This window comes from Geotrypetes seraphini, chromosome 2, assembly GCF_902459505.1.
Source record: "Geotrypetes seraphini chromosome 2, aGeoSer1.1, whole genome shotgun sequence".
In the NCBI taxonomy this organism is placed as follows: Eukaryota; Metazoa; Chordata; class Amphibia; order Gymnophiona; family Dermophiidae; genus Geotrypetes; species Geotrypetes seraphini.
The window spans coordinates 180,041,336-180,063,822 of NC_047085.1; the positions used below are offsets into that span (position 1 = coordinate 180,041,336).

A 22,487-nucleotide genomic window follows, 5' to 3' on the forward strand; every position below is an offset into this window, starting at 1 on the left:
GTCCTTTTATTAAGGTGCGCATTTAGCGTGCGTTAAATCAGTTAGCATACCTTAATAAAAGGACTCCTAAGTATCTTAATAAAAAATTTGGCCCGCAACTTAGCCTATGTTTTAGATTTTGGCCCCTTATGTGATTGAGTTTGACACCCCTGTTCTAGAGGCATATATACAGAAGCTTTGCACCCAGATAACAAGCTTTTGCCAAACCAGCTATGTCTGTGTAGCACTAATTCCAAGTGCTGAACTCTAGGGTGGCCATGATAGACATGGTCCCATGGGTGAAGGCTCATATGCATGTTCTCCAGAGTGCATTGACTATTGCAGTGGTCACCTCAATTGGACTCCCTGCAGATATCTCTGCTGTGGACTCTGGAAGTTCATGCCAGTATGGGTTGGTGACCCCACCCACAAGCATTATCAAGGGACATGCCCCTCAGAATAGCATCACAGGTAATTGTGGTGGGGGGGAGGTGTCATAGACACCCGATATAGGGGCATTGATCAGCCTCCCAAAGAATGTGGTAGATCAACAGATTGGAGCTTTGAGTCATTCAATTGGCATTGCAGAGGCTGAAGAGTTTGGAGAAACAAATGGTCTATGTCTTCTCTGACAATGCTACTGTGGTGGCATATGTCAATCACCAGGGAGGCACCAAGAGTGCACAGCTGAGTCTGGATGCCTGCTTATTATTCAAATAAGAACATAAGAACATAAGCAGTGCCTCCACCGGGTCAGACCATAGGTCCATCCTGCCCAGCAGTCCGCTCTCGCGGCGGCCCAAACAGGTCACGACCTGTCTGACTCACCAGAAGGGGCCCCCTTGCCACCTTGGTTTCCCATTGAAGTCCTATCTTCCCATCGAAGTCCTAACCCTCCGGTCTTGCACATTCACGACCTGGTTGGGTTTCTATACTTATTACCTGGTTTGCTTTCTATACTTGTATTACATCCCAGCACCTCTCTCAGTATCCCACGATCCCTTTATCCCTCAGTAATCCGTCCAATCCCTGTTTGAATCCCTGTACCGTACTCTGCCTGATCACTTCCTCCGGTAGCGCATTCCAAGTGTCCAAGACCCTTTGGGTGAAAAAAAACTTCCTTGCATTTGTTTTGAACCTATCTCCCTTCAGTTTCTCCGAATGCCCCCTCGTACCTGTTGTCCCCTTCAGTCTGAAGAATCTGTCCTTATCCACCCTCTCTATGCCCCTCATGATCTTGAAGGTCTCTATCATATCTCCCCTGAGCTTCCTTTTTTCTAGAGAGAAGAGCCCCAGCCTATCCAACCTCTCGGCGTATGGGCAGTGTTCCAGCCCTCTTACCAGTTTTGTTGCTCTCCTTTGGACTCTCTCAAGTACCGCCATGTCCTTCCTGAGGTACGGCGACCAATATTGAACGCAGTATTCCAGATGTGGACGCACCATCGCGCGATACAATGGCATGATGACTTCCCGCGTCCTGGTTGTTATGCCCCTCTTTATGATGCCCAGCATCCTGTTGGCTTTTTTCGAGGCTGCTGCGCACTGAGCAGATGGCTTCAGTGATGCATCCACCAGCACACCCAAGTCTCTTTCAAGTCTGCTGTCTCCCAACAATGCCCCCCCCAATTTGTAGTTGAACAACGGGTTCTTTTTCCCTATATGCATGACCTTGCATTTTTCCACGTTAAAGCGCATTTGCCATTTGTTTGCCCAGTCTTCCAGCTTGTCCAGGTCCCTTTGCAGGTCCTCACACTCCTCCCTGGACCTAACTCTGCCGCACAGTTTGGTATCGTCTGCAAATTTTATAACCTCGCACTTTGCCTCCTTTTCCAGGTCATTGATAAATATGTTGAAGAGTAACAGCCCCAGCACCGATCCCTGTGGCACACCGCTCGTGACTCCCCGCCAGTCAGAATATTGGCCCTTTACTCTGACCCTCTGCAGTCTACCCGACAACCAGTGCTTGATCCATCTGTGCACATCCCCTCCCACCCCGTGGTTCCACAGCTTCTTAAGCAGCCTTTCATGTGGCACCTTGTCAAAAGCCTTTTGAAAATGGATGGAGTCATCTTCAGGGGCTTTTAGCGGCACATGTATCCGACACTGGATCTGGGAATATGAACAGACGCTGGATCCGGGAGAATGAATGTTGTCTGCAGCAACCTTCCAATCCATTGTTCATCGCTGGAGTCGCCTAATGTTTGATCTGATGGTGACAGCAAGAAAAAAGAAGGTGGACCGTTTCTTTAGTTGAAGATCCGAGTCCGGAATTGCAGGTCTGGATGCTCTGGTGCAGCTGTGGCCAAAGAGTGAGCTCTTGTACGTGTTTTCTCCATGGTCTATGTTAGACCGGATACTCTATAGATTTGCAAGCCATCAGAAAACAGTCATTCTGTGGCTCCAGATTGGCCCTGCAGACTATGGTATGCAGACCTAGTGTGTCTTCAGAGGGGCACAAATATCCAACTGCAAGTACAGCTAGACCTTCTTTCTCATGTACCAGTGGTCATAGAAGATCCGGATTGCTTTGTTCTTACAGCATGGCTCTTGAGTGTGCTGCATTAGCATGCAAGGGATACTCAGAGGTGGTCATTGCTACTCAGAGCCAAAAATCCATGGGAAACTTTTCAACACTGGTACATTAAAGAGAAGGCAGAGCATTTATCTGCTCTGATGTCCTTGGTGTTAGTCTTTCTCCAGGCTGCTTTGACAAGGAGCTTACAATGGCATCCCTCAGAGTCCAAGTAGTGGGATTCTCTTTTTTTAGGGCTCGAGAGCTTAAGGTTTTGTTGACATCTCATCCGAATATAGCCAGATTCCAAAAGGGGTGCTGATATTCAGGCCACCGGTAAAACACCTTAATATGGTTTTGCAAGGCCTTAGTCAGGCTACTTATGTGCCGTTGAAGGAAGTGTCTGACACTCAGGACGGTTTTTCTTGTGGCTATTACCTCAGTGAGAAGAGTTTCGGAGCTACAGGCTCTTTCTTGCAGAATGCCTTTCCTCAAGCTCACAGAGGCCGGAATTTATTTATTTTTGTACAGTTCCGTCTTTTTGCTGAAGGTTGTTTCGGCTTTCCGTGTCAATCAGGAGGTCAAATGCACACTAGTCAGGCTAGATGTGGCACGCTGTCTTCCAAGGCCATTATTTCCAGATGGATCTGTAGGGCCATTTCGTCAGCATATGTTGCCTGTGGAAAACAGTCACCAGTCTCCATAAAGGTGCATTTGACTAGAAGAGTGGCTTCTTCATGGGCGGAAGATTTGTAGGGCAGCAACTTGGTCCACTCTACATACATTTTCCAAGTTTTACAGTGGATATAATGGCAAGGGAAGACTCCACCTTTGGGTCCTTATTGTTAAGAGCCAGCACAGTGGTCCCGCCCTAGATTTCTGGGACTGCTTTTGTACATTCCGTCTGTCCAGAATGACACAACTATTGCACTAGAAAAAGAGATTAGGTTCTTACCTTGCTAATATCTTTTCTAGTAGATTGGTATGTTATTCTGGAGCCCCACCCTATCAATTAACTCCTGTGCCTGCCTACTGTTTCAAACTGAAATTTTGAGTCCAAACTTAAATTTGGATATCAGTCAAATCTTAAGGGTATAAAGAATAATCTATAGTGGTAATACTTGAGCTCCATAAATGTTTCTCTTTGGCATGACTGTTGTGATGTTTTACTTGTTCAATGACAATGTTTAAGTTGCTTGTTATATTTTCAGAGCAGAACAGAGTGGTAGTTCGGGGAGTTCCTCCTTATTGCTTCTTTACATGTGTTTCTATATTGGGTTATTGCCTGCTTTGGTACAAACTGAAGGGGGCAGTAGAGCCCTCTAGTGAAGGAGGATGGATTCAAAAGCTGGAGTGGATTCCTTCTGCTTGGGGATATTACCTGTCTATCCAGAATAACAATTATCTACTAGAAAATATATTAGCAAGGTAAGAACCTAATTTATTTTTAATTCACTGAACATCGAAACTAAGATGAGATCATCCACTTTGTGTGTGATGAGGTTTAAAATAGCAAAATCCTGTTCCCGGTTTTGTTGTTTGATTTGGTTTACTGAGGAATCATCATTTACATCTCCCTTCCACTTTTACTTTTAACAGTGGGCATCAGATGTAACTAAGTAAAAGTAATGAAAATTGGTAAATTATTACTTCAGTAAAAGTAACAAAGTTATCCTGTATTTCTTTAAAAGTAAAAGTAACAAAATATTTACTTAAGTAATTAGTTACATTTACTTAGTTACTATGTAACACTGGTGACAGTCTATGCCCTGGTATTTAAAGAAAATGGTACATTTGTACAAGCCGCAGTAGTTTAAGGTCTAAATTCAGTAAATATGTTCTAGATCTGAATAAGATTCATTATGCTGAAACATTTGCATGTGCATTCTCTATAGCTGGAGTGCTTATGTAGACCATTTATTGGGTACTATAAAAATCTTGTTATTTCTGATACCATTTGTAGTTTTGTAATTTATCTTATTAACCCCCCTCCCCCCTTTTACAAAACCGTGCAAGAGGTTTTTAGTGCCAGTTAGTGCACTGAATGCTCTGCACTGCTCTAACGCTCATAGAGTTCCTATAAGCGTCGGAGCAGCGCAGACTATTCAGTGTGCCGTCTGGCGCTAAAAATCTCTTGCGCAGTTTTGTAAAAGGGGGGAGGGGTAATTTAGGGCCCCTTTTGCAAAGTTTCGGTAGCAATGCTGCCATGGTAAATGCACCAAAGCCCATTCAGTTCCTATGGGCTCCAATGCACTTATCGTGGCAGCATTGCTATCTCAGCTTTGTAAAAGGGTCCTTATATATTAATAATAATAGCTTCATTTATATCACGTCTACCTTTTCAGTTCAAGACGGTATACAATAAGAGATGCTGTAAGGACAGCAAGGTTACATCAGTTAGATTTGGGAAGTTATGGAAGATAGTTGAGTGAACAGGGTGGTAGGATAGGAAGGAGGAGTGTATAAGAAGAGGTAAGAGATGAGCGGAATTGAAGGATCAGATAAATTAGTTAAATAAGTGGGTTTTTAGTGATTTTCTGAATGAATGGTATGTTGGTGCGTTCATGATTAGGTCGTTTAAGGTGGTGTTCCAAATCCCTGCTTGAAAGGAGAGTGTCCTTTTGAGGAATCTTTTTAATTTGCATCCTTTGGAAGAAGGAAATGTGAACAGTAATGTCCAGCAAGAACATAAGAATTACCGCTGCTAGGTCAGACCAATGGTCCATTGTGCCCAGCAATCCGCTCACATGGTGGCCCACAGGTCAAAGACCAGTGCTCTAAATGAGTCCAGCCTCACCTGCGTACATTCCAGTTTAGCAGGAACTTGTCCAACTTAGTCTTGAATCCCTGGAGGGTGTTTTCCCCTATAAAAGACTCCGGAAGAGCGTTCCAATTTTCTACCACTCTCTGGGTAAAGAAGAACTTCTTTATGTTTGTACGGAATCTATCCCCTTTCAACTTTAGAGAGTACCCTCTCATTCTCCCTACCTTGGAGAGGTTGAACAATGTGTCTTTATCTACTAAGTCTATTCCCTTCAGTATTTTGAATGTTTCGATCATGTTCCCTCTCAGTCTCCTCTTTTCAAGGGAGAAGAGGCCCAGTTTCTCCAATCTCTCACTGTATGGCAACTCCTCCAGCCCCTTAACCATTTTAGTTGCTCTTCTCTGGACCCTTTCGAGTAGTACCGTGAGAGGCGGAGTTTGTCCTGTAGGGTGAGGTGTTTCAGGAGGTAGGTGGGTGCGGTGCCGAGGAGGGTCTTGAAGCAAAGGCAACCAAATTTGAAGATTATTCTGGCCTCAATGGGTAGCAAGTGATGTTTCTTGTAGTATGGGGTGATGTGGTCGAATTTTTTCAAGCCAAAGATTAATCGGATGGCTGTGTTCTGGATGAGCCTCAGTTTCTTGATGGTTTTTTTGTGAGATCCTTGGTAGATTATGTTGCAGTAATCCAGTGAGCTCAGGACTACAGACTGGACCAACAGTCTGAATGATGTGAAATCAAAGTATGGTTTTAGAGCTCCTTTTACTGAGGTGCGCTAGCGTTTTTAGCGCGCGCTGCATTGCTGGGCCAAGAATTAATGCCAGCTCAATACTGTTTTAAAATTAAACTCAAACCACATAACACTTGAGGATGTGCACAGAATCTCTAAGCTACTTCCATTCATATCCTATATACCGTAATAATGTGCCTTTTAAATCTGAGGTGTATATGTTTCAACATCTTATTACAATTCATAAGGCTTGTACGTGATCCACTTATGGGAAGAATCTGAAAGGCTTAAGTCTGTGTTGTATAATTTTTTGAAATATTGATTTTTGAATTGCAAATGTTGAATGTAAACTAAACTGATAAATCCTATTTTAATTGCATTTCAGTCCCAAGAATGACCTTCTGTTCCTTAAACTACTGGACATGTGATAATAGCAGTTTTATCTTCTGTATATTTATCTTTACAGAATCAACGAATCCCAGCTGACATGGTGTTTCTCAGGACATCAGAAAAAACAGGTATAGTCTTTCTTTTTGTACATCATTTGACTTTTGCTATATATTAATTTCCCCCCACACACACACTTTTTGTTTTAGGATTACTAATCTAAAATGTTCACAAACTGATATGTATTAACAAACCATTAGCTCTGTTAACTTTTCCATAGCCTATAATTAATTAGATGCTTAGATGTTATTCACAGAACCATAGTTATTGAGTAATGTGTGCAGTTTAATGAATTTCTAGGTATTTCTATAAATTTATAGATGTTATGAGCAATAAAGTTCATACATTCCTTGTGCACCTGTCCACATCTGTGAAATAGGTAAAGGGATCTCAAGCCCCAAATTAGAGCCCCCACTCCTTTTGCTATCCTGCTCCTTGAATCTTGTGCCTCTGTATAGGAGTCCATAGGTCTGAAATGAAGAAGAAGTGATTCCTATTCACTACTGCTCCTTGTGTTGCCAGGTGTTAATGGCTAATGGCTGGAGGAGCAGGGAGGCAATGATTTAGTTCAGAGTCTGGAGTTCTTTGGCAGTGACACCTAGATTAGTATTGAGGGTACCTATGCCATCTCCTACAGTTACTCTCAAAATCTAAATATCACAGGGGAGCCCACAGACCTTTGCCTTAAGAAAGGGAGTGTTACTGCTCAATGTTGTGTGGTGATGGTGTTATTTATTAATTTTAAGTATTTATATACCACTTATAGCCTAAGTGGTTTACATTCAGGAACTCAAGTATTATGATGTCATCTTCCTGTTCAGGGCCATTGATGGATGCCGACTCAATGTCCTTAACCTCAGCCTCCAGATTTTGAATGGTCTCTGTTGGCTCCCCAGCATGGTCTTCCTCCTCCTCCTGAAGTTCAATATCCTTCATTCCCTCCACAGCAGCTTATTTGACATCTCCCAACATCTGCAGGGATGTCAGATGTTGCTCCCTGAAGACTTGGGTCAGTTGTTGGTAGTGTCTGCTGCTTGCTGGACTTTTCTGCATGGGAGAGATAGATCTCCTCAGCATGATGCACTGCTGCAGCTTCTACAGGAACAAGAACATTTGGACATTTGTAAAAACATAGCTGTGACTGAGTAATGATCATCTGAGTAAGAAATATCCTTCAGTGACATATAGTAACATAGTAACATAGTAGATGACGGCAGATAAAGACCCGAATGGTCCATCCAGTCTGCCCAACCTGATTCAATTTAAATTATTATTATTTTTTTTTTTCTTCTTAGCTATTTCTGGGCGAGAATCCAAAGCTTTACCCGGTACTGTGCTTTGGGTTCCAACTGCCGAAATCTCTGTTAAGACTTACTCCAGCCCATCTACACCCTCCCAGCCATTGAAGTCCTCCCCTGCCCATCCTCCTCCAAACGGCCATGCACAGACACAGACCGTACAAGTCTGCCCAGTAACTGGCCTAGTTCAATCTTTAATATTATTTTCTGATTCTAAATCTTCTGTGTTCATCCCACGCTTCTTTGAACTCAGTGGAATCTCTACAGCTTTTTCAGACATTGGCTATAGTTATTTCAAGTAGGGAACTTAGCACAATACTTCTCTGGACCTTATTTTATTACTACCAGGTCTGCAAATATCCCAGCAGCAAAAGATTAACTTATATTGTTCTTTAGTACAAACACAATATTGTACCCTTGCTAAGGCATATTAGTATGGCTTTACATTGAAGATACAGAATGAAAATGATCATGTTGTACTGCTATCTCAACATCATAATATGTTAGCAAAGATAAGGTAGAGGAAGGTATGATGGTTGGTGGGGGAACAACACGACCTCACCAGGTCCTTACCTCACCCTTTCTTTTCCCACTCACATTTAAAAAAAGAGAGACTGCACAGATTGGTGTTAGAACATCTTCTGCATATACTGGAAGGAGGACGGTTCCCCCGCTTCACTCAGGTGAGATATTTGGTTTCTCTACTCTTTATTTTATTCATCTATGAATTTGTGGGTTTGTGTAGCTTTAATTTTTTTTTTTTTTTTTGCTGTTGGCTTCCATGGCGTTCGCATATCAGCTGTGTTAATGGTAGAGATTTCTAAGCGCTGTTTGTGCTGTGATGATCGTTAGGCAGCATCGGGATTATGTTTGGCTGGGCCTCTTCTCCCTTGAAAAGTGGAGACTGAGAAGGGACATGATCGAAACATTCAAGATAATGAAGGGAATAGACTTTGTAGATAGAGACAGGTTGTTCACCCTCTCCAAGGTAGGGAGAACGAGAGAGCATTCTCTCAAGTTAAAAGGGGATAGATTCCGTACAAACGTAAGGAAGTTCTTCTTCACCCAGAGAGTGGTAGAAAACTGGAATGTTCTTCCGGAGTCTGTTATAGGGGAAAACACCCTCCAGGGATTCAAGACAAAGTTAGACAAGTTCCTGCTGAACCGGAATGTACGCAGGTAGGGCTAGTCTCATGGCACTGGTCTTTGACCTGGGGGCCACCACGTGAGCGGACTGTTGGACACGATGGACCACTGGTCTGACCCAGCAACGGCAGTTCTTTTGTTCTGCTGCATTTTTTGTGGTTGCGGGTGATGGCCATATGTTTTCCTGCACAGGAAGGGGACAGATTCAAAACAAATGCTAGGAAATTTTTCTTTACCCAGCGTGTGGTGGACACCTGGAATGCACTTCCAGAGGACATAATAGGACAGAGTACGGTACTGGATTTCAAGAAAGGATTGGACAAATTCCTGCTGGAAAAAGGGATAGAGGGTATAGATAGGGAGCTACTGCGCAGGTCCTGGACCTGTTGGGCCGCCGCGTGAGCGGACTGCTGGGCATGATGGACCTCGGGTCTGACCCAGTGGATGCATTGCTTATGTTCTTATGTTCTGCAGCTATTTTGTTTCAGCAGCAGTCTGTTCCTGTGGCTTTGGAATCCACGATTTCAGAGGAGCTGCCTGATGTTCCTTCCACTTTTGCTCAGAGGAGGGGCTGGAGCTGGAGCAGTCTTTATCTTCTGGTGCTGATACTGAACCTTTTCCTCTGAATTTATTTTGTTGCACCACAGGCTTATTTATTCAAGGGGACTGGGACTGTGTTTTCTTTCTGTTGACTTCCTCTCAGGTAGTCCTTGATCCCCCTGCTGCTTCTCAGTTACACCATGAGGATCTTGGCTTTAAACACAAGAGGTTTCTCTCGGGCTCAGTTGAGGGCTCAGGAGCCCCTCCGTCCCCTTCCCCTTCCTTCAAGGAGCAGGCAGCATCCTCTCTGGAGTCTCGGGGGGGGGGGGGAAGGATATGGAGGGAAGTGAAGTTGGACTTTCAGAAGCAGATGATCCCATGGCAGTCAGGAATTTTCATAGGGAGGAACTTCCTTCATTTATTACTAAGGCATTGCAGGCCCTTAACATTTCTATTCCTGAGTCTCAGTCTAATCCTGAGTCTCTGCTAATCCAAAGATGGCCAGCACACGGAAAACTCTCAGAATGTTTCTGGTGCATGAGGCAATGAAGGAATTGATTTTAGCACAGTGGACTACCCCTGATGCAGTTTTATGGGTTGCCAAGGTGATGGCCTGACTTTATCCGGTGGTGCTGGAAGAACAGGATAATTGGAAATTTCCTAGAGTGGATTCTTTGGTTGCCGCGTTGATAATAAAAGACTACTCTTCCAGTGGAAGGGGGAATAGCACTCAAGGATGTTCAAGATGGGAAGCTGGAATCTTTTTTAAAGATGTCATTTGAGGTTTCAGCCCTTTCATTACAAGCTTCAGTCTGTAGCTCCTATGCGGCGTGGGCCTATATCACCGGGTGCAACATGCTTTAGATTCTGTGGTGGAGTCCGGCAGTCAGCTTCCAGTGGAATTCCTGGACATTGAGACTCACATATGTGGTGGATTCTTTATATGACCTTTTGAGGGCTTTGATGAAGCAGATGGTTCTGTTGGTGCTGCAAGGTAACTGCAAGGTGCTGTCTGTAACTGCAAGATGGTTCCTTTGGCTCTGACATTAGGTGGTGGATACCACTTCTAAGCAGAATCTGGTAATAATAATAATGATTTTATTTTTATATACTGCCAAAGCCATAGTAGTTCGAGGCGGTTTACAATAAGAAGAGCTGGACAATCAGCGAAAATAATTACAATGAGTCGTTGAATACATGAAGAGAGGGAGAATACTTGTAGGAAGGGATAAAGACAGAGTAATAGTCACAATGTAGGGACATCGAGTACATGTAAGTAGAATATAGGGATAAGGCTTTAAGAGTTCTTGGTTACAAATCAGTTAAACAGGTCTGTTTTAACTAGTTTTCCAAAGCTAAGATAGGATGAGGAGTGCTTAATGATGTTACCCAGCCAACCGTTCTGTTGACCTGCTTGGTATCTTTTGTATCGGCAGGCTTTTATTGTTGGGTAGCTAAACATATGTATTCTGCGTGTAGGCCTGGTGGAACAATCCAAGTTAAAATGGGAAACCAGGTGTATGGGGGCCAAACCAAGAATAGATTTGAAACAAAGACAGGCAAATTTAAACAACACTCTTGCTTCTAGGGGCAGCCAATGAACTGTTGAATTTTGTATAATTCAGAGTCTTTGAATGGTTTTCTTGAAAGACCCCAGATAAATGATGTTACAATAGTCGAACAGGCTTAAAATGGAAGATTGCACCAGTAAGGTTTACATTTAAAGGTAAGCTTTTGTTTGATGAGACTTGGAAAATTGGTTATAGATTTTGGAGATTCTGAGTCCCAGTGCTTGCCAGAGGACAAGTTTCTATCTAGCTGGTGCCATCTCCTTCCCGCTTTCATGATATGAAGCACTGCAGGCTGGGTAAACTCTCCTTCCTCAGAAATATCGGTTCTCTCAGAAAGTTATTTAAATCAAACAAGAGACTAGTCTCTCAGCCCCAACCGGTAGTGCCCCGTTCTGCACAATGATCAATGATGGGGTACCGGCTCACCCCATCAGCAGCATTGGGAGGTGGCTGTCTCTTTTTTGGGTGGAGTAGGCCAAGATTACAACAGATCAGTGGGTGCTGAATATTTATTTTAGAAGGCTATAAGTTAGTTTTCCTCTCCCATTGCAAATTTTTTTCTTGGAGTCCTCCGTGTTCAGCACCTTCCAAGCGAGAGTAGGTCAGTCTGACTCTTGAGATCTTTAGTAGAATTGGGGGCCATTATTCCAGTGTCTCTACAGAAATGTGATCTATTTTGTTGTTCTCAAGAAAGGCAGATCCTTTCGTCCAGTTCATGACCTCAAGAAGGTCAATGAATTTCTAAGGGTCTGATACTTGCATGGGGACTGTTCATTCGTTCATCTTATGGCTTTAGACCTCAAGGAGGCATATTTACATATTCCAATATGGCCTCCCCATCAGTGCTTCCTTCTTGTTGTTATTCTGGGTCATATTATTGAACATGCAAAGTCTCAAAAATGCACAAAATATCAAATTAATGAAATCAGAAATCAAACCACCACTATGCAAGTGTTCATGTCACACTTAGTTCCTCAGAATGCCACACGATAAAGTGGTGTGGTAGCCATCCTCACTGGAACTCTTACTGCCCCGGCGAATAACATAGAGATTTAGCGTTTGCTAATATTCCGGTCAACTCTGCTCTCTCTGTCCCCGACCCTGAAGAAAATCTTGAAACGCGTCGGTGGGGAACGAGGCAGACCCGGTCTAAAACTAAGTTACTTACCATGTACTAATTAAGATTACAATGACCGTCAAGTTTTATAAATAATGCACTGACACTTTATAAATTATTATAACTTATTAGAATTTAAAGCTAGCAGTAGCACAGTGTTCAAAAATCACAGAAAAAATGTTCCAGTGAGGATGGCTACCATGCCACTTTATTGTGTGGCATTCTGAGGAACTAAGTGTGACATGAACACTTGCATAGTGGTGGTTTGATTTCTGATTTCATTAATTTGATATTTTGGTTATTCTGGGTCAGCACTTCCAGTTTCGGTCAGTGACGTTTTGCTGGCCACAGTCCGAAGGAGATAGTAGTCATAGCAGCCTTCCTTAGGAAAGAGGGCATTCGACTGCATCCATACTTGGACAACTGGCTCATTCAGGCACCATCGAGGCAGGAGAGTGAGCAAGCTACGTAGAGAGTCATTTCACTCCTACAGCATCTGGGATGGGTCATTGATTTTCCAGACAGTGGAATATCTGGGAGTCCAATTTGACACAGCCATAGGCAGGGTATTTATGCTGAATTTATGCTGTGACAAACTTCAGGGTCAGATTCGATAGGTTTTCCAGATGCCATTTCCAATGACTTGGGATTATGTCTAGGTTTTAAGGTTGATGGTGGCGATATTGGACATAGTTCCTTAGGCCTCTTCAGCAGTCTCTCCTGAGCTGTTGGCAGGTGAAAAAATATGTGCAAATACCTTGCAATTCTTTCCTGTCCTGTGTGTATATTAGAGGTGTACATGGGGACATAATTTCCACCTGCCCCCCAGTCAATTCTATTCTGTCCCCACCATGTACCCATCATATTGGTACTGTACTTTCACTATCCCTTGTACCCAACCCACATTCAAAATATCTTGTAAATTAAGCAGATATGAGTGTAGATTGATAAAATACATAGATCCTATTTGTATCGAGATAAATCATTCACATGTATATTCCCTATATTGCAGGACTGGCATTGGGGGGGGGGGGTCAAATAGGGCAACTGCTAGGGGCCCGTATGGGCTGAGATGCCCTTCCCTTCTCCACACCCCATTCAGAAGTCCTCCTTACTTTTTAAAATGTGAAAGGGGTTTCCAACGCTGCAGCGATTCTCTAGCACTGCTTGCAACTTCCTCGGCACTGTTCTCTTGCCATAGTCTGTCCCATCTGATGCAACTTTCTGTTTGGACAGACCGCAGCACAGAAACATTGCTAGAGAATCACTTCCGCACCAGGAACCCCTTTGCATTTTAAAAGGTGAGGAGGGCTTTGGAACGGGATGAGGAGAAGGAATTGACATCCCGGTCCACAGGGGCTCCCTGGAGCAGCTGATTTTTAAATAAAGGGAGGGTTGCTGGATGGGAGGGCATGTGGTGGTCCTAGGGGTGGGGAGAGGGAAGGAAGGAGGAAGAAGGGAGAGATGCTGGGTGAGTGGACATTTGGTGGGTGGGAAAATTGGGGCAGGGAGGAAAGGAATTGGAAGCTTCCTTCATTTATTCCCTGGGCCCTAGCAGGTCTAACACCAGTCCTTCTATGTTGGCACATTGATATACAGTCGACTCCACTTAAATGCAAGCCCTCTGGACTGGACTGCGACATGCGCTTAACAGAGTGTGCGCTTAAACGGAGTACCACTTTTTAGTCATGAAAAATCACAGTATGTTGTAGTCAAATGCAATAAAACTTTTATCCAGCAAAAAACACACAATTTAACATGGTTCAGTTTTAGAAACAGCACTGTTCTGTCTAATGCAATACACTGTAAACCTTTTATTAAACCAACATTCTATTGAAATAATCAGTTATTGTTTTCTGCACGCAGATTGCACGATTCAGGCTGTGTATCTGACTACTGATGCTGTAAAACTGTCCATAGTCGTGACATCCATTAATCTCCAGATAACAACGTAGTGTGTGTAGGGATTTCAGTGCGTCCAAGAAGGAAACAATCTCTGCAGGTATTTAATTAGTCGTGATGACCGCAGCAGTATCCCCATCCTCATCAGACTCTTGGTTGTCTGCAGTGTCCTTTATGACTGTACAGATATCGGAATTAGTGCTGTCAGATGATGCGGGCACATCGTTGTCAATAGCGACATACAGCTCAAACTCTTGTGGCGAGAGTCCAACTGGGAGTTCAGTGGATGAAGTGTGAGCTTAATTTGTCTCATCAGATGCGTGAATGAAGCTCGCCCATCGATAGCAATTTGAAGTCGTTGATGTTGAGACTCGACTCCTGTACCATGTGAAGAGAGTTGAGCACCGTCATTTTTCTCGCAAGCTCAGCAGCTCGTGGTCTGGATTCTGTGCTTGCATCAATCACTGCCATCACATATCTTAAGACGAGTGACCTGTTTGAAGTTGGCGATTATCCCCTGGTCCATCGGTTGGATTAAAGATGTCGTGTTTGGTGGCAGAAACACGAGTTTGATGTTGGTTAGTCTTACATCATTGCTGTGTGCTGCACAGTTATCACACAGCATTACAACGTGCCTCTTACGCCTTCTCATCAGATTATCAAGCTTCTGCAACCATTCAATCCACAGTGTTGCCATCATCCATGTGTTTTTGTTGCTTTCATATTCAACGGGCAGGCGTTTAATGTTTTCGATTCTTCCTAATCACCAGTGGCTCGAGCTTTTCACTACCGTCCATATTGCAACTGAGCAGCAATGTCAATTGTTCATTTGATACCTTGAAGCAAACAGTTTTGCTGCGTTTGAAAGCCAATGTTCCATCAGGGATGACACGCCAGTTCAGGCCCGTCTCATTGGCATTGAAAACATTGCATGGTTCATATCCACCAATGACTGATGGCAACACTTCCATGACCCATCTTTCTGCACCAAACTCATTTTGCGTCTTGTTTTTTGCCATGCTGCTTCTTAAATTTTATGCTGTTATGAACTTTCCCCCTTTCTAGCCATCCATTTGTTGTTTTGAAGTGTATGCCCAGTTCTTTGAATAGCTGTGCTGCTTTTTCAATCAGCAGAGGCCCATTGATTGGCAGTTGATGACTTCTAGCTTCAGCAAACCATTGCAGCAATGCCTATTCAACGTCTCCAGCCTTCCCAATTCTTTTTCGTTTCCTGGTAGGATAGCTGTTGTTTTGCCAGTGTTTCAATATGGCTTGCTTTTTTTTGTGAATCCAAGAAATCTGGCTAAGATGAACACTGTAATGTTTTGCAATAGAGACCTGACTCTCCCGTTGGTCAAGTCTCTTTAAGACATCAACACATTCAGCCAAAGACAATGACTTTTACCAGCATATTGGTCACGTTCAGCCAAAGACAAAGATTTTTCTCCATGCGACGCCATGGTGCAGTTCCAACAATTTGAACACCTGGCCAGGCCTAGACTGCTGATCCGAAACATGTAGCTCATCCAAGTAAGAATGTGATTGCTTTTAACTGGAGTGAACTTAACGTGAATGAATAGAGATGGGACCTATAACATCAGTGTGCATAAATGGATTGTGTGCTTATCAGAATTGCAATTATCCGGAGTTTAGGTCCATTGACTTTAATGTAAAAAAACCCGGGACCATGGTGGTAGGCTGCGGATAACCGAAGCTTGCGCTTAACCAACATGCACTTAGGTGGAGTCGACTGTACCCTTTTGTAGTGCTGTTCCTTAAAGTTTTTTTTTACATGCTATGCTAGATTGAATTAAATTCGTAATTGGGAAACAAGTTACTTATGATACTTTGGTTTTAATAATGTGGAGAAGAGATTTGTGTTTATTGCATTGCTTTAAAAAAATAAGCTTTTTATATTGTTGGATATGATACCAGATTCCAACTATTAAATGTTGGAATCTGTTCATGGTAAAATATGAATATCTATTCAGTGGTAGATTGGTCTTGTTTCAGATATAGACTAATGGGGCCATTTGCTAAACGTGCATGCTAATAATGTTCTTGCACATTGTCTACCTCAATACCCTGCATTAGGTTATGCACATTATGTGCTGTTGGGCACGTGTACCAATAATACTCTTGTAAAAGAAACTCAGAATTCTGTTCACCCCTATATTGGATGAGATCTGATCTTTACTGATGATTGGATTTTCTTGTGGTGTGTCAGTGGATATGCTGGCTGGTATGTAAGAACCAATGGGTCTGACATTCAAAGCTGCTCTTATGAAGCCAGTTGCAGTGCTGAGCTCATAAATGGCTCTTTAAAAAAAAAAAAAAAAGAAAAGGAAAAAATGTCAGTACAATAAATCCCTATGCGCTGGCATTTAGCCATAGAAAAGGGCTGGGAAAATTCAGCTGCTCTCAAATTATCAGCGGAATAGTAGACTTAACTTATTAACTGGGTCACTGTTTATATGTAACACAGTACTGGTGAATAGACAAATAAAGTAAATTATTGTCCCCACTGCTGTGTGTGTTTTATTTTGTGGGTGTTAACTACCAAGACAGTATGTTTTGTTTTATTTATTAAATTTTATATAGATAGAAAGGCACGCTCTGCATTCTTTCTGTTTTCAGTTTCTTTGCTTTATATAGTTATATGGAAGATACTTATTCATAAATTTAAAAAAAAACAACTAAAAAGTGGTGACATCAGATGTTTAATTTCTGTATGTTTACATATCACATTATTATCTTCATAATAATAATAATAATAATAACTTTATTCTTATATACCGCCAGCAATCTTGCGACTTCTAGGCGGTTTACAAAACGAGAGACTGTAAATACAATAAAGAGAAACTGTACATGCAACGAATTAAAGAGTATAGCAGTGTGCATCTGATAACATTAATAGTGTTTACGACAGTATGTGTGCTGCAGGCCAGGAAGTGCCAAGCTGCTTACACAGAAGTAGAAATATTCCGAAAATTGAATAGAGTGTTCATGGTTAGTGATTAGGGGTTGAGGTTAACAATTTATAAGTACAGGTGTGTGATGATGTTACGAGGGGGGTTGATGCTCCGGTTCATTACCTAGGTATTTCAAGAATAGATAAGTTTTTAGGTGTTTCCTGAATTCTTCATAGTTGTTTGTGTGTGCAATTAGTTTTTCTAGGTCTTTACCCCATGTGGCTGCTTGATAAAGAGATAGAAAACATTATTATCATTTTAGGCACATCAGTGATTGTCTTAAAGAACAACTCAGTTTCTTTGCATGCAGAAGGATTCCATAATATATTTAAAAAAGAGTATAAATCCCTTAAACATACCAAATCAATATAGAAATCCCAAAATATATGCAATGTAATCAGACTTGGATTAAAACCATTTGTGTGCTTTTCAGTAAGGAATTGTGATGAGTTCAGTGCTATCATATTGACAGTGTATTACTACATGGTATCCTACTGGACCATCATATGATTGTTTGGAATGTAAATGAAATTGTTGATGGATTCCATGTGACTGATGGCTTAAATTCCAATTAATCAATTGCTTCATCAGTTTCCTAATTTGGATCAAATATCTCTTCAGTGTGCACAGTTCGTCCAGTGGTATTAAGAGAAATTAATGCTTTAGAACTAATTTACATCAATCTCTTATAAATGCCAATATGTTTTTCAGTTGTGCTCCAAGTGTTGTCACTATTGCTTAAATGTTTGGGATATATTACAGTTCTTCTGTTTATTGGCTCCAGTAAATTAAACTATAATCTTGAGTATATCATGTCATGGTTGCTATCCATCTTGTCATGTGTTTAAAATTTTCATGTACATAGTCATCTGAGTCATAAATGATTTAAATATTAGGTAAATGGTAAATGATCTGGCAGTAGATGTCCAAAGTCAGTCTATTTTTCTTTTGTTTGCTACAGACTAGCATTCCATCTCTTTCAGTACACCAGACCTGAGCCATATCAATCAGGCTGCTAGTATTACTAGGCAGTTTATAACAGTTTATGACAGATATTCTTTCCTGGCTTTGCAATAACCCATCAATTAATTCATCAAGAGTTGACACACACTCTTTGTAACAATACACCAGTTGATATTAGTTTGATTACCATTAAAACTATTCAGTAATAGGATATGGGCAGACAGATTTAATAATTCAGTTTTACTACGGATTATATGGCATTGGTTTTAATTGCTGTCAGTGTTTACCTTTGTAAAAATTTTATTGGCTACTGTTTTTGCAAGATAAGGTATGTTTAATTATTTTTTTGTCCTGAGTCAATTTCCTGCCATTTGCAGGAGGAATGTTGGTTTAGTTTTCAGTTTAAATGTACTGACCTTGTCATAAAAACAGAGGGACTTCCAGGTCAACCAGGAAAATTAAGTGTAACCCCAACAGGGCTGGTGTTATGTGAGGGCAAACAGGGCAGCTGCCTTGGGTCCCAAAACTCCAGGGGGCCCTGTGATCTGGATATCTCTTCCCCTTGTTGGCCCATCTCCCTCCCTGAGCGGCATGGGACCAGGCAGGAAGTGCAAAGGTTGTGCTCCTGCGTCGTGCCGCTCTGCTATCAAAGCCAGCTGTCCAGCAGGAGAGTGTGCTGGATCACCACAACTTTCAAAAGGTACCAGGGGGAGGGGGAAGGTGTAGTCGCTCCATAAAACACACCCAAAAAGTGCATCTTATGGAGCAAAAAATATGGTACTTTTTTACAGAAAGGATGGTAGATATGTGGAACAGTCTCCTGGAAGAAGTAGTGGAGAAAGACTGTGTCTGAATTCAAGAAAGCATGGGTTAGGCACATGGGATCTCTTAGAGAGAGAGAGGGTGAGGTAATGGTTTCAGCAGATAGGCAGAGTGGATAGACCATTTGGCCTTTATCTGCCATATTTTTCTTAATTCTTCTATTGTTCTCCAGCCTCTTCATGAACAGAAGGTATTAGGAATATCATTTAAACTGCCCTTCCTCTGTTGAAGCACAAAATAACCAGCAGGTCTTCTATGACCTTACCTTTCTGATTGCATCAGTGCACTAATCAGTTCTAGGCTGTTTCTTCTCCAGCCCATTATCCAGGGCTGCAAGCAAATCACCCATAGTTTTCTGGTTTGTTTGGGTTTATTTTTATTCTTTGCAATCTACTTCTGGATCAAAAGCAATTAGAAAGAGCTTATTGGTTAACATACTCTAATTTAGTTAATTCCCCCTTTCAGTTCCTGGGGTTTAGGTAAGGCAAAAGGGAAGGCCCCTACTTTGTTGACATGCTTGGCAGATACAAATCAGGCTCTACTGGTATATATATATATATATATATATATATATATATATATATATATATATATATATATATATATACCACCATGATCTTTCATTTGGAGCTGTTTCCATTTTTAACTTCCTCTGTATTTCTAGTCTAGTTTTTGCAGTTACATTTCTTAGCCAAGAAACAGATCGTAGTTTCCTTTTGAGCCTAGTATAAGTGTGCCTTAAATCTGTCCAGCAATTGTTGCTGCTGTATAATCATTGAGACTCTCTCCAGATGTGGATTACTTAATATCATTTGTTCATTATCCCTAGTCCCATGCAACACACAATTTCATATCTAGGCTTGTTAATCATATCCAGTACACAGCACTGCTGTTGGGGTTAGTGAGCTGGTTCTGTTCAATGTTACATTAATTAAAAACACTGCTTAATAATTAATTTGAATGAGAGGTCTATGTAATGTTTCATTTTGGTGGTAGTGATCACCATTGAGAGTTGATGGTATGAATCAGAAATTTTTTTACTGGATTAAAAGGGAAACAAGCTATGAGATGTTATTGATGAAATTAACTTGTGAAGTGGAGAGGAAATGCAGCTGGCCGATAACATGTCATATTGTGAGTTCTATTAAATGAATATGTGGGCAGTCAACTGTTCACAGTAGTCACTTTGGTCTTGAACTGCATTGATCTTTTATATACTGTAATTCTAAATGAAATTGATGGATAAGAATAGCCCTTGACAGAATAAAGAGAACCCGGACTTGCCTCTTGTAAGAAAATTATGATAGAAAGTAGACAGTTGATCTGTGCTACAGATTGTAGTGGATGTTATAACTAATGTTTACTTTGCTCTATTCCCTTAATTCAATCTTCTTCTCAGTAAAATTTGATAAAATATGAGTAAAGTCATGTGAAACGCATTGGAAAGAGGACTAATCTGCTAAAAAGCTAAGTTTTTTAAAAAAACTTATTGAATATAAATTAAGAAAAAAGTTATATACGCAAAGTTAATTGTGAAATAATGCTATACCGGGAATTATGAAGAACAACACCACAAAAGATCCAAGATGGCGACGGAGTAAGTCGCGTCGGCGAGAGGCTCCTGCACAATTGGCAAATTATCTATTACTTGCCTTTTTCCTGTTCCTACAATGCCGAAGTGCAGGGGAAGACAGAGGGGCGTTCTTCCGGCTTTCTCTGCCTCTTCGCCGTCGATGTAGACGGCGATTACCAGCTTTGCCGTCCCAGTTGGAGCGGGCATGTCCGCTGACCGAGGGGGGCAGACCTCGATATTGGAGGGCGAGACTTCGCTCAGCCCGATGGGACCTGGAGTTCCTCCTCGCCCCGAGACAGTGTTGGGAACGTTGTTGGCAGCACAGGAAGCCCCGGAGTTGTTTCCTCCGGAGGTGCTGCCGATTTCCCCTCTGACCCCGGATGAGATGCACAGCTTGTCGGCTCGTCTGCAGCCGACAGTGGAAGGTGGAGGAACAGTATCCTGTAATGCTACAGAGAAGGAGAAAGTGGAATCCAGTGGAGTGATTCCAGGTACAACTTTGCTTCCTCCTTTGATAAGACCTGATGTTATAGACATGGAGGCTATTTGGAGTGGCTTGGAATTACTGTATAAGGTATGCTCTCAATTCGTCACTTCAGCCCAGAGTACTAACATACAGTTTAAGACTTTTGATGAGAAACTTCTAAAACAATCCGATAGAATAGACAAATTGGAAAAATCTGTGACTGAAGTGAAAGCTTCAATTAATTTACAACTGAAGGATAAAAATTTACTTGTTAGAAAATTGGAAAATTTGGAAAATGCTAACAGGAGTCTGAACCTTAGACTTTTAAATTTTCCTATTTCCAAATTCCAATTGGCAAGAGAACTGTTTCATTCTTTCTTGAGACTAGTACTTAAATTTCCTGAAAACAATTTACCACCGTTACATAAATCATATTATTTAAATATTCCTAAAGAGGATAACGGAAAAGGAACTGTAGCAGGAGATTTAGACCTCACAGCTATCCTGGAAACATCTCAACAAGAAGAAATTATGGGAAGAGCAACTTTATTGGTAACCTTTGTTTTTCAACAAGATAAGGAAGCAGTTCTTCGTCTATTCTACAAAACTGACAATTCAGAATTTCATGGTTCAAAAGTCTCAATTTTTCCTGATGTATCAAAATGGACTCAAGATAGACGAAATAAATTTTTAACTTATCGTCAGTCAATTTTGAGTATAGGAGCAACTTTCAAGTTACGTTTTCCCTGTAAATGCTGTATTACCTACCAAAATAATAGATATATATTTTATGAACCTGATCAGTTGAAATTTTTTCTTGAGGGTAAGGCAGCTGGTTAAGCTCCAATTCCCTCCATGCCTTTTCTATTAACCAGGATGTTAATTTAATTTAATCCAACTATTTGATCTCCTAATTTAATTTGAATGAACATTTCTTGAAAAACCAACTTCCCTTGGAGGTGTAGGATTCTCTCTCCCTAATTTGTGGACTATGAACTTAGTTTAATCTGTGGAATTTTTGACTTATAATTTATGTTATGTTTCTTCTTAAATGTTTATTTCTATCACACTGTTGTTTAACAATTTGTAAAACTATAAATAAATAAATAAATAAAAAAGAACAACACCACAACGAGTTAATTTACTTGGGTGGAGAGCTGAACTCCCCTATGGCATTAGCATTACTGATTATGCATTTAAGAAAAGATAAACAGCATAAGAAATTATAAATAGCAAATTCAGCGCTATTGTAGTTGATGTTGGGCACTTTGCTCTATCACATATACAGTAGGAAGTAATTTTAAAAGGACTTTCCAAATGTAAAGCTAGTTTTACATGTGAAAAGAGCTATTTCTAAAATACTGTAAGCACCAGATACACTAATAAATGTATACTTTGGCAGCAATTCCATGTATAAAATATATTTTTAAGTGAGCATTTCTGGGATAGAGTTTAGGATGTATATACATGCTATGCAAAATGCTAAGTATACATGTAAATCTGTCAGGAGCACGCACATATATTCCTGCTGATGCTAAATACCCAGATATGTAATTATTTTAGAAGCAAAGTATATGTGTATGTTCAGTTTTGAAAACTGCTACTATTTACTGCAGCCAAACTGATCTTCTCAAAACGCAAATCTGACCATGCCTCCCCACTCCTTGCCAAACTTCACTGGCTCCCAA

At 41.3% G+C, this 22,487-nt stretch overlaps 1 protein-coding gene across 7 annotated transcripts in view; it reads left to right on the top strand.

Moving 5' to 3' along the window:
• The window catches only part of ATP9B (ATPase phospholipid transporting 9B (putative)), a 668,517-nt gene that overhangs the window by 184,372 nt on the left and 461,658 nt on the right, over positions 1–22,487 (top strand). For all 7 annotated transcript variants that reach the window (XM_033934419.1, XM_033934424.1, XM_033934423.1 and 4 more), the window contains one exon: positions 6,449–6,500. In XM_033934419.1, the coding sequence (XP_033790310.1) occupies positions 6,449–6,500 (52 nt within the window). The remainder of the gene's footprint in view (positions 1–6,448; positions 6,501–22,487) is intronic.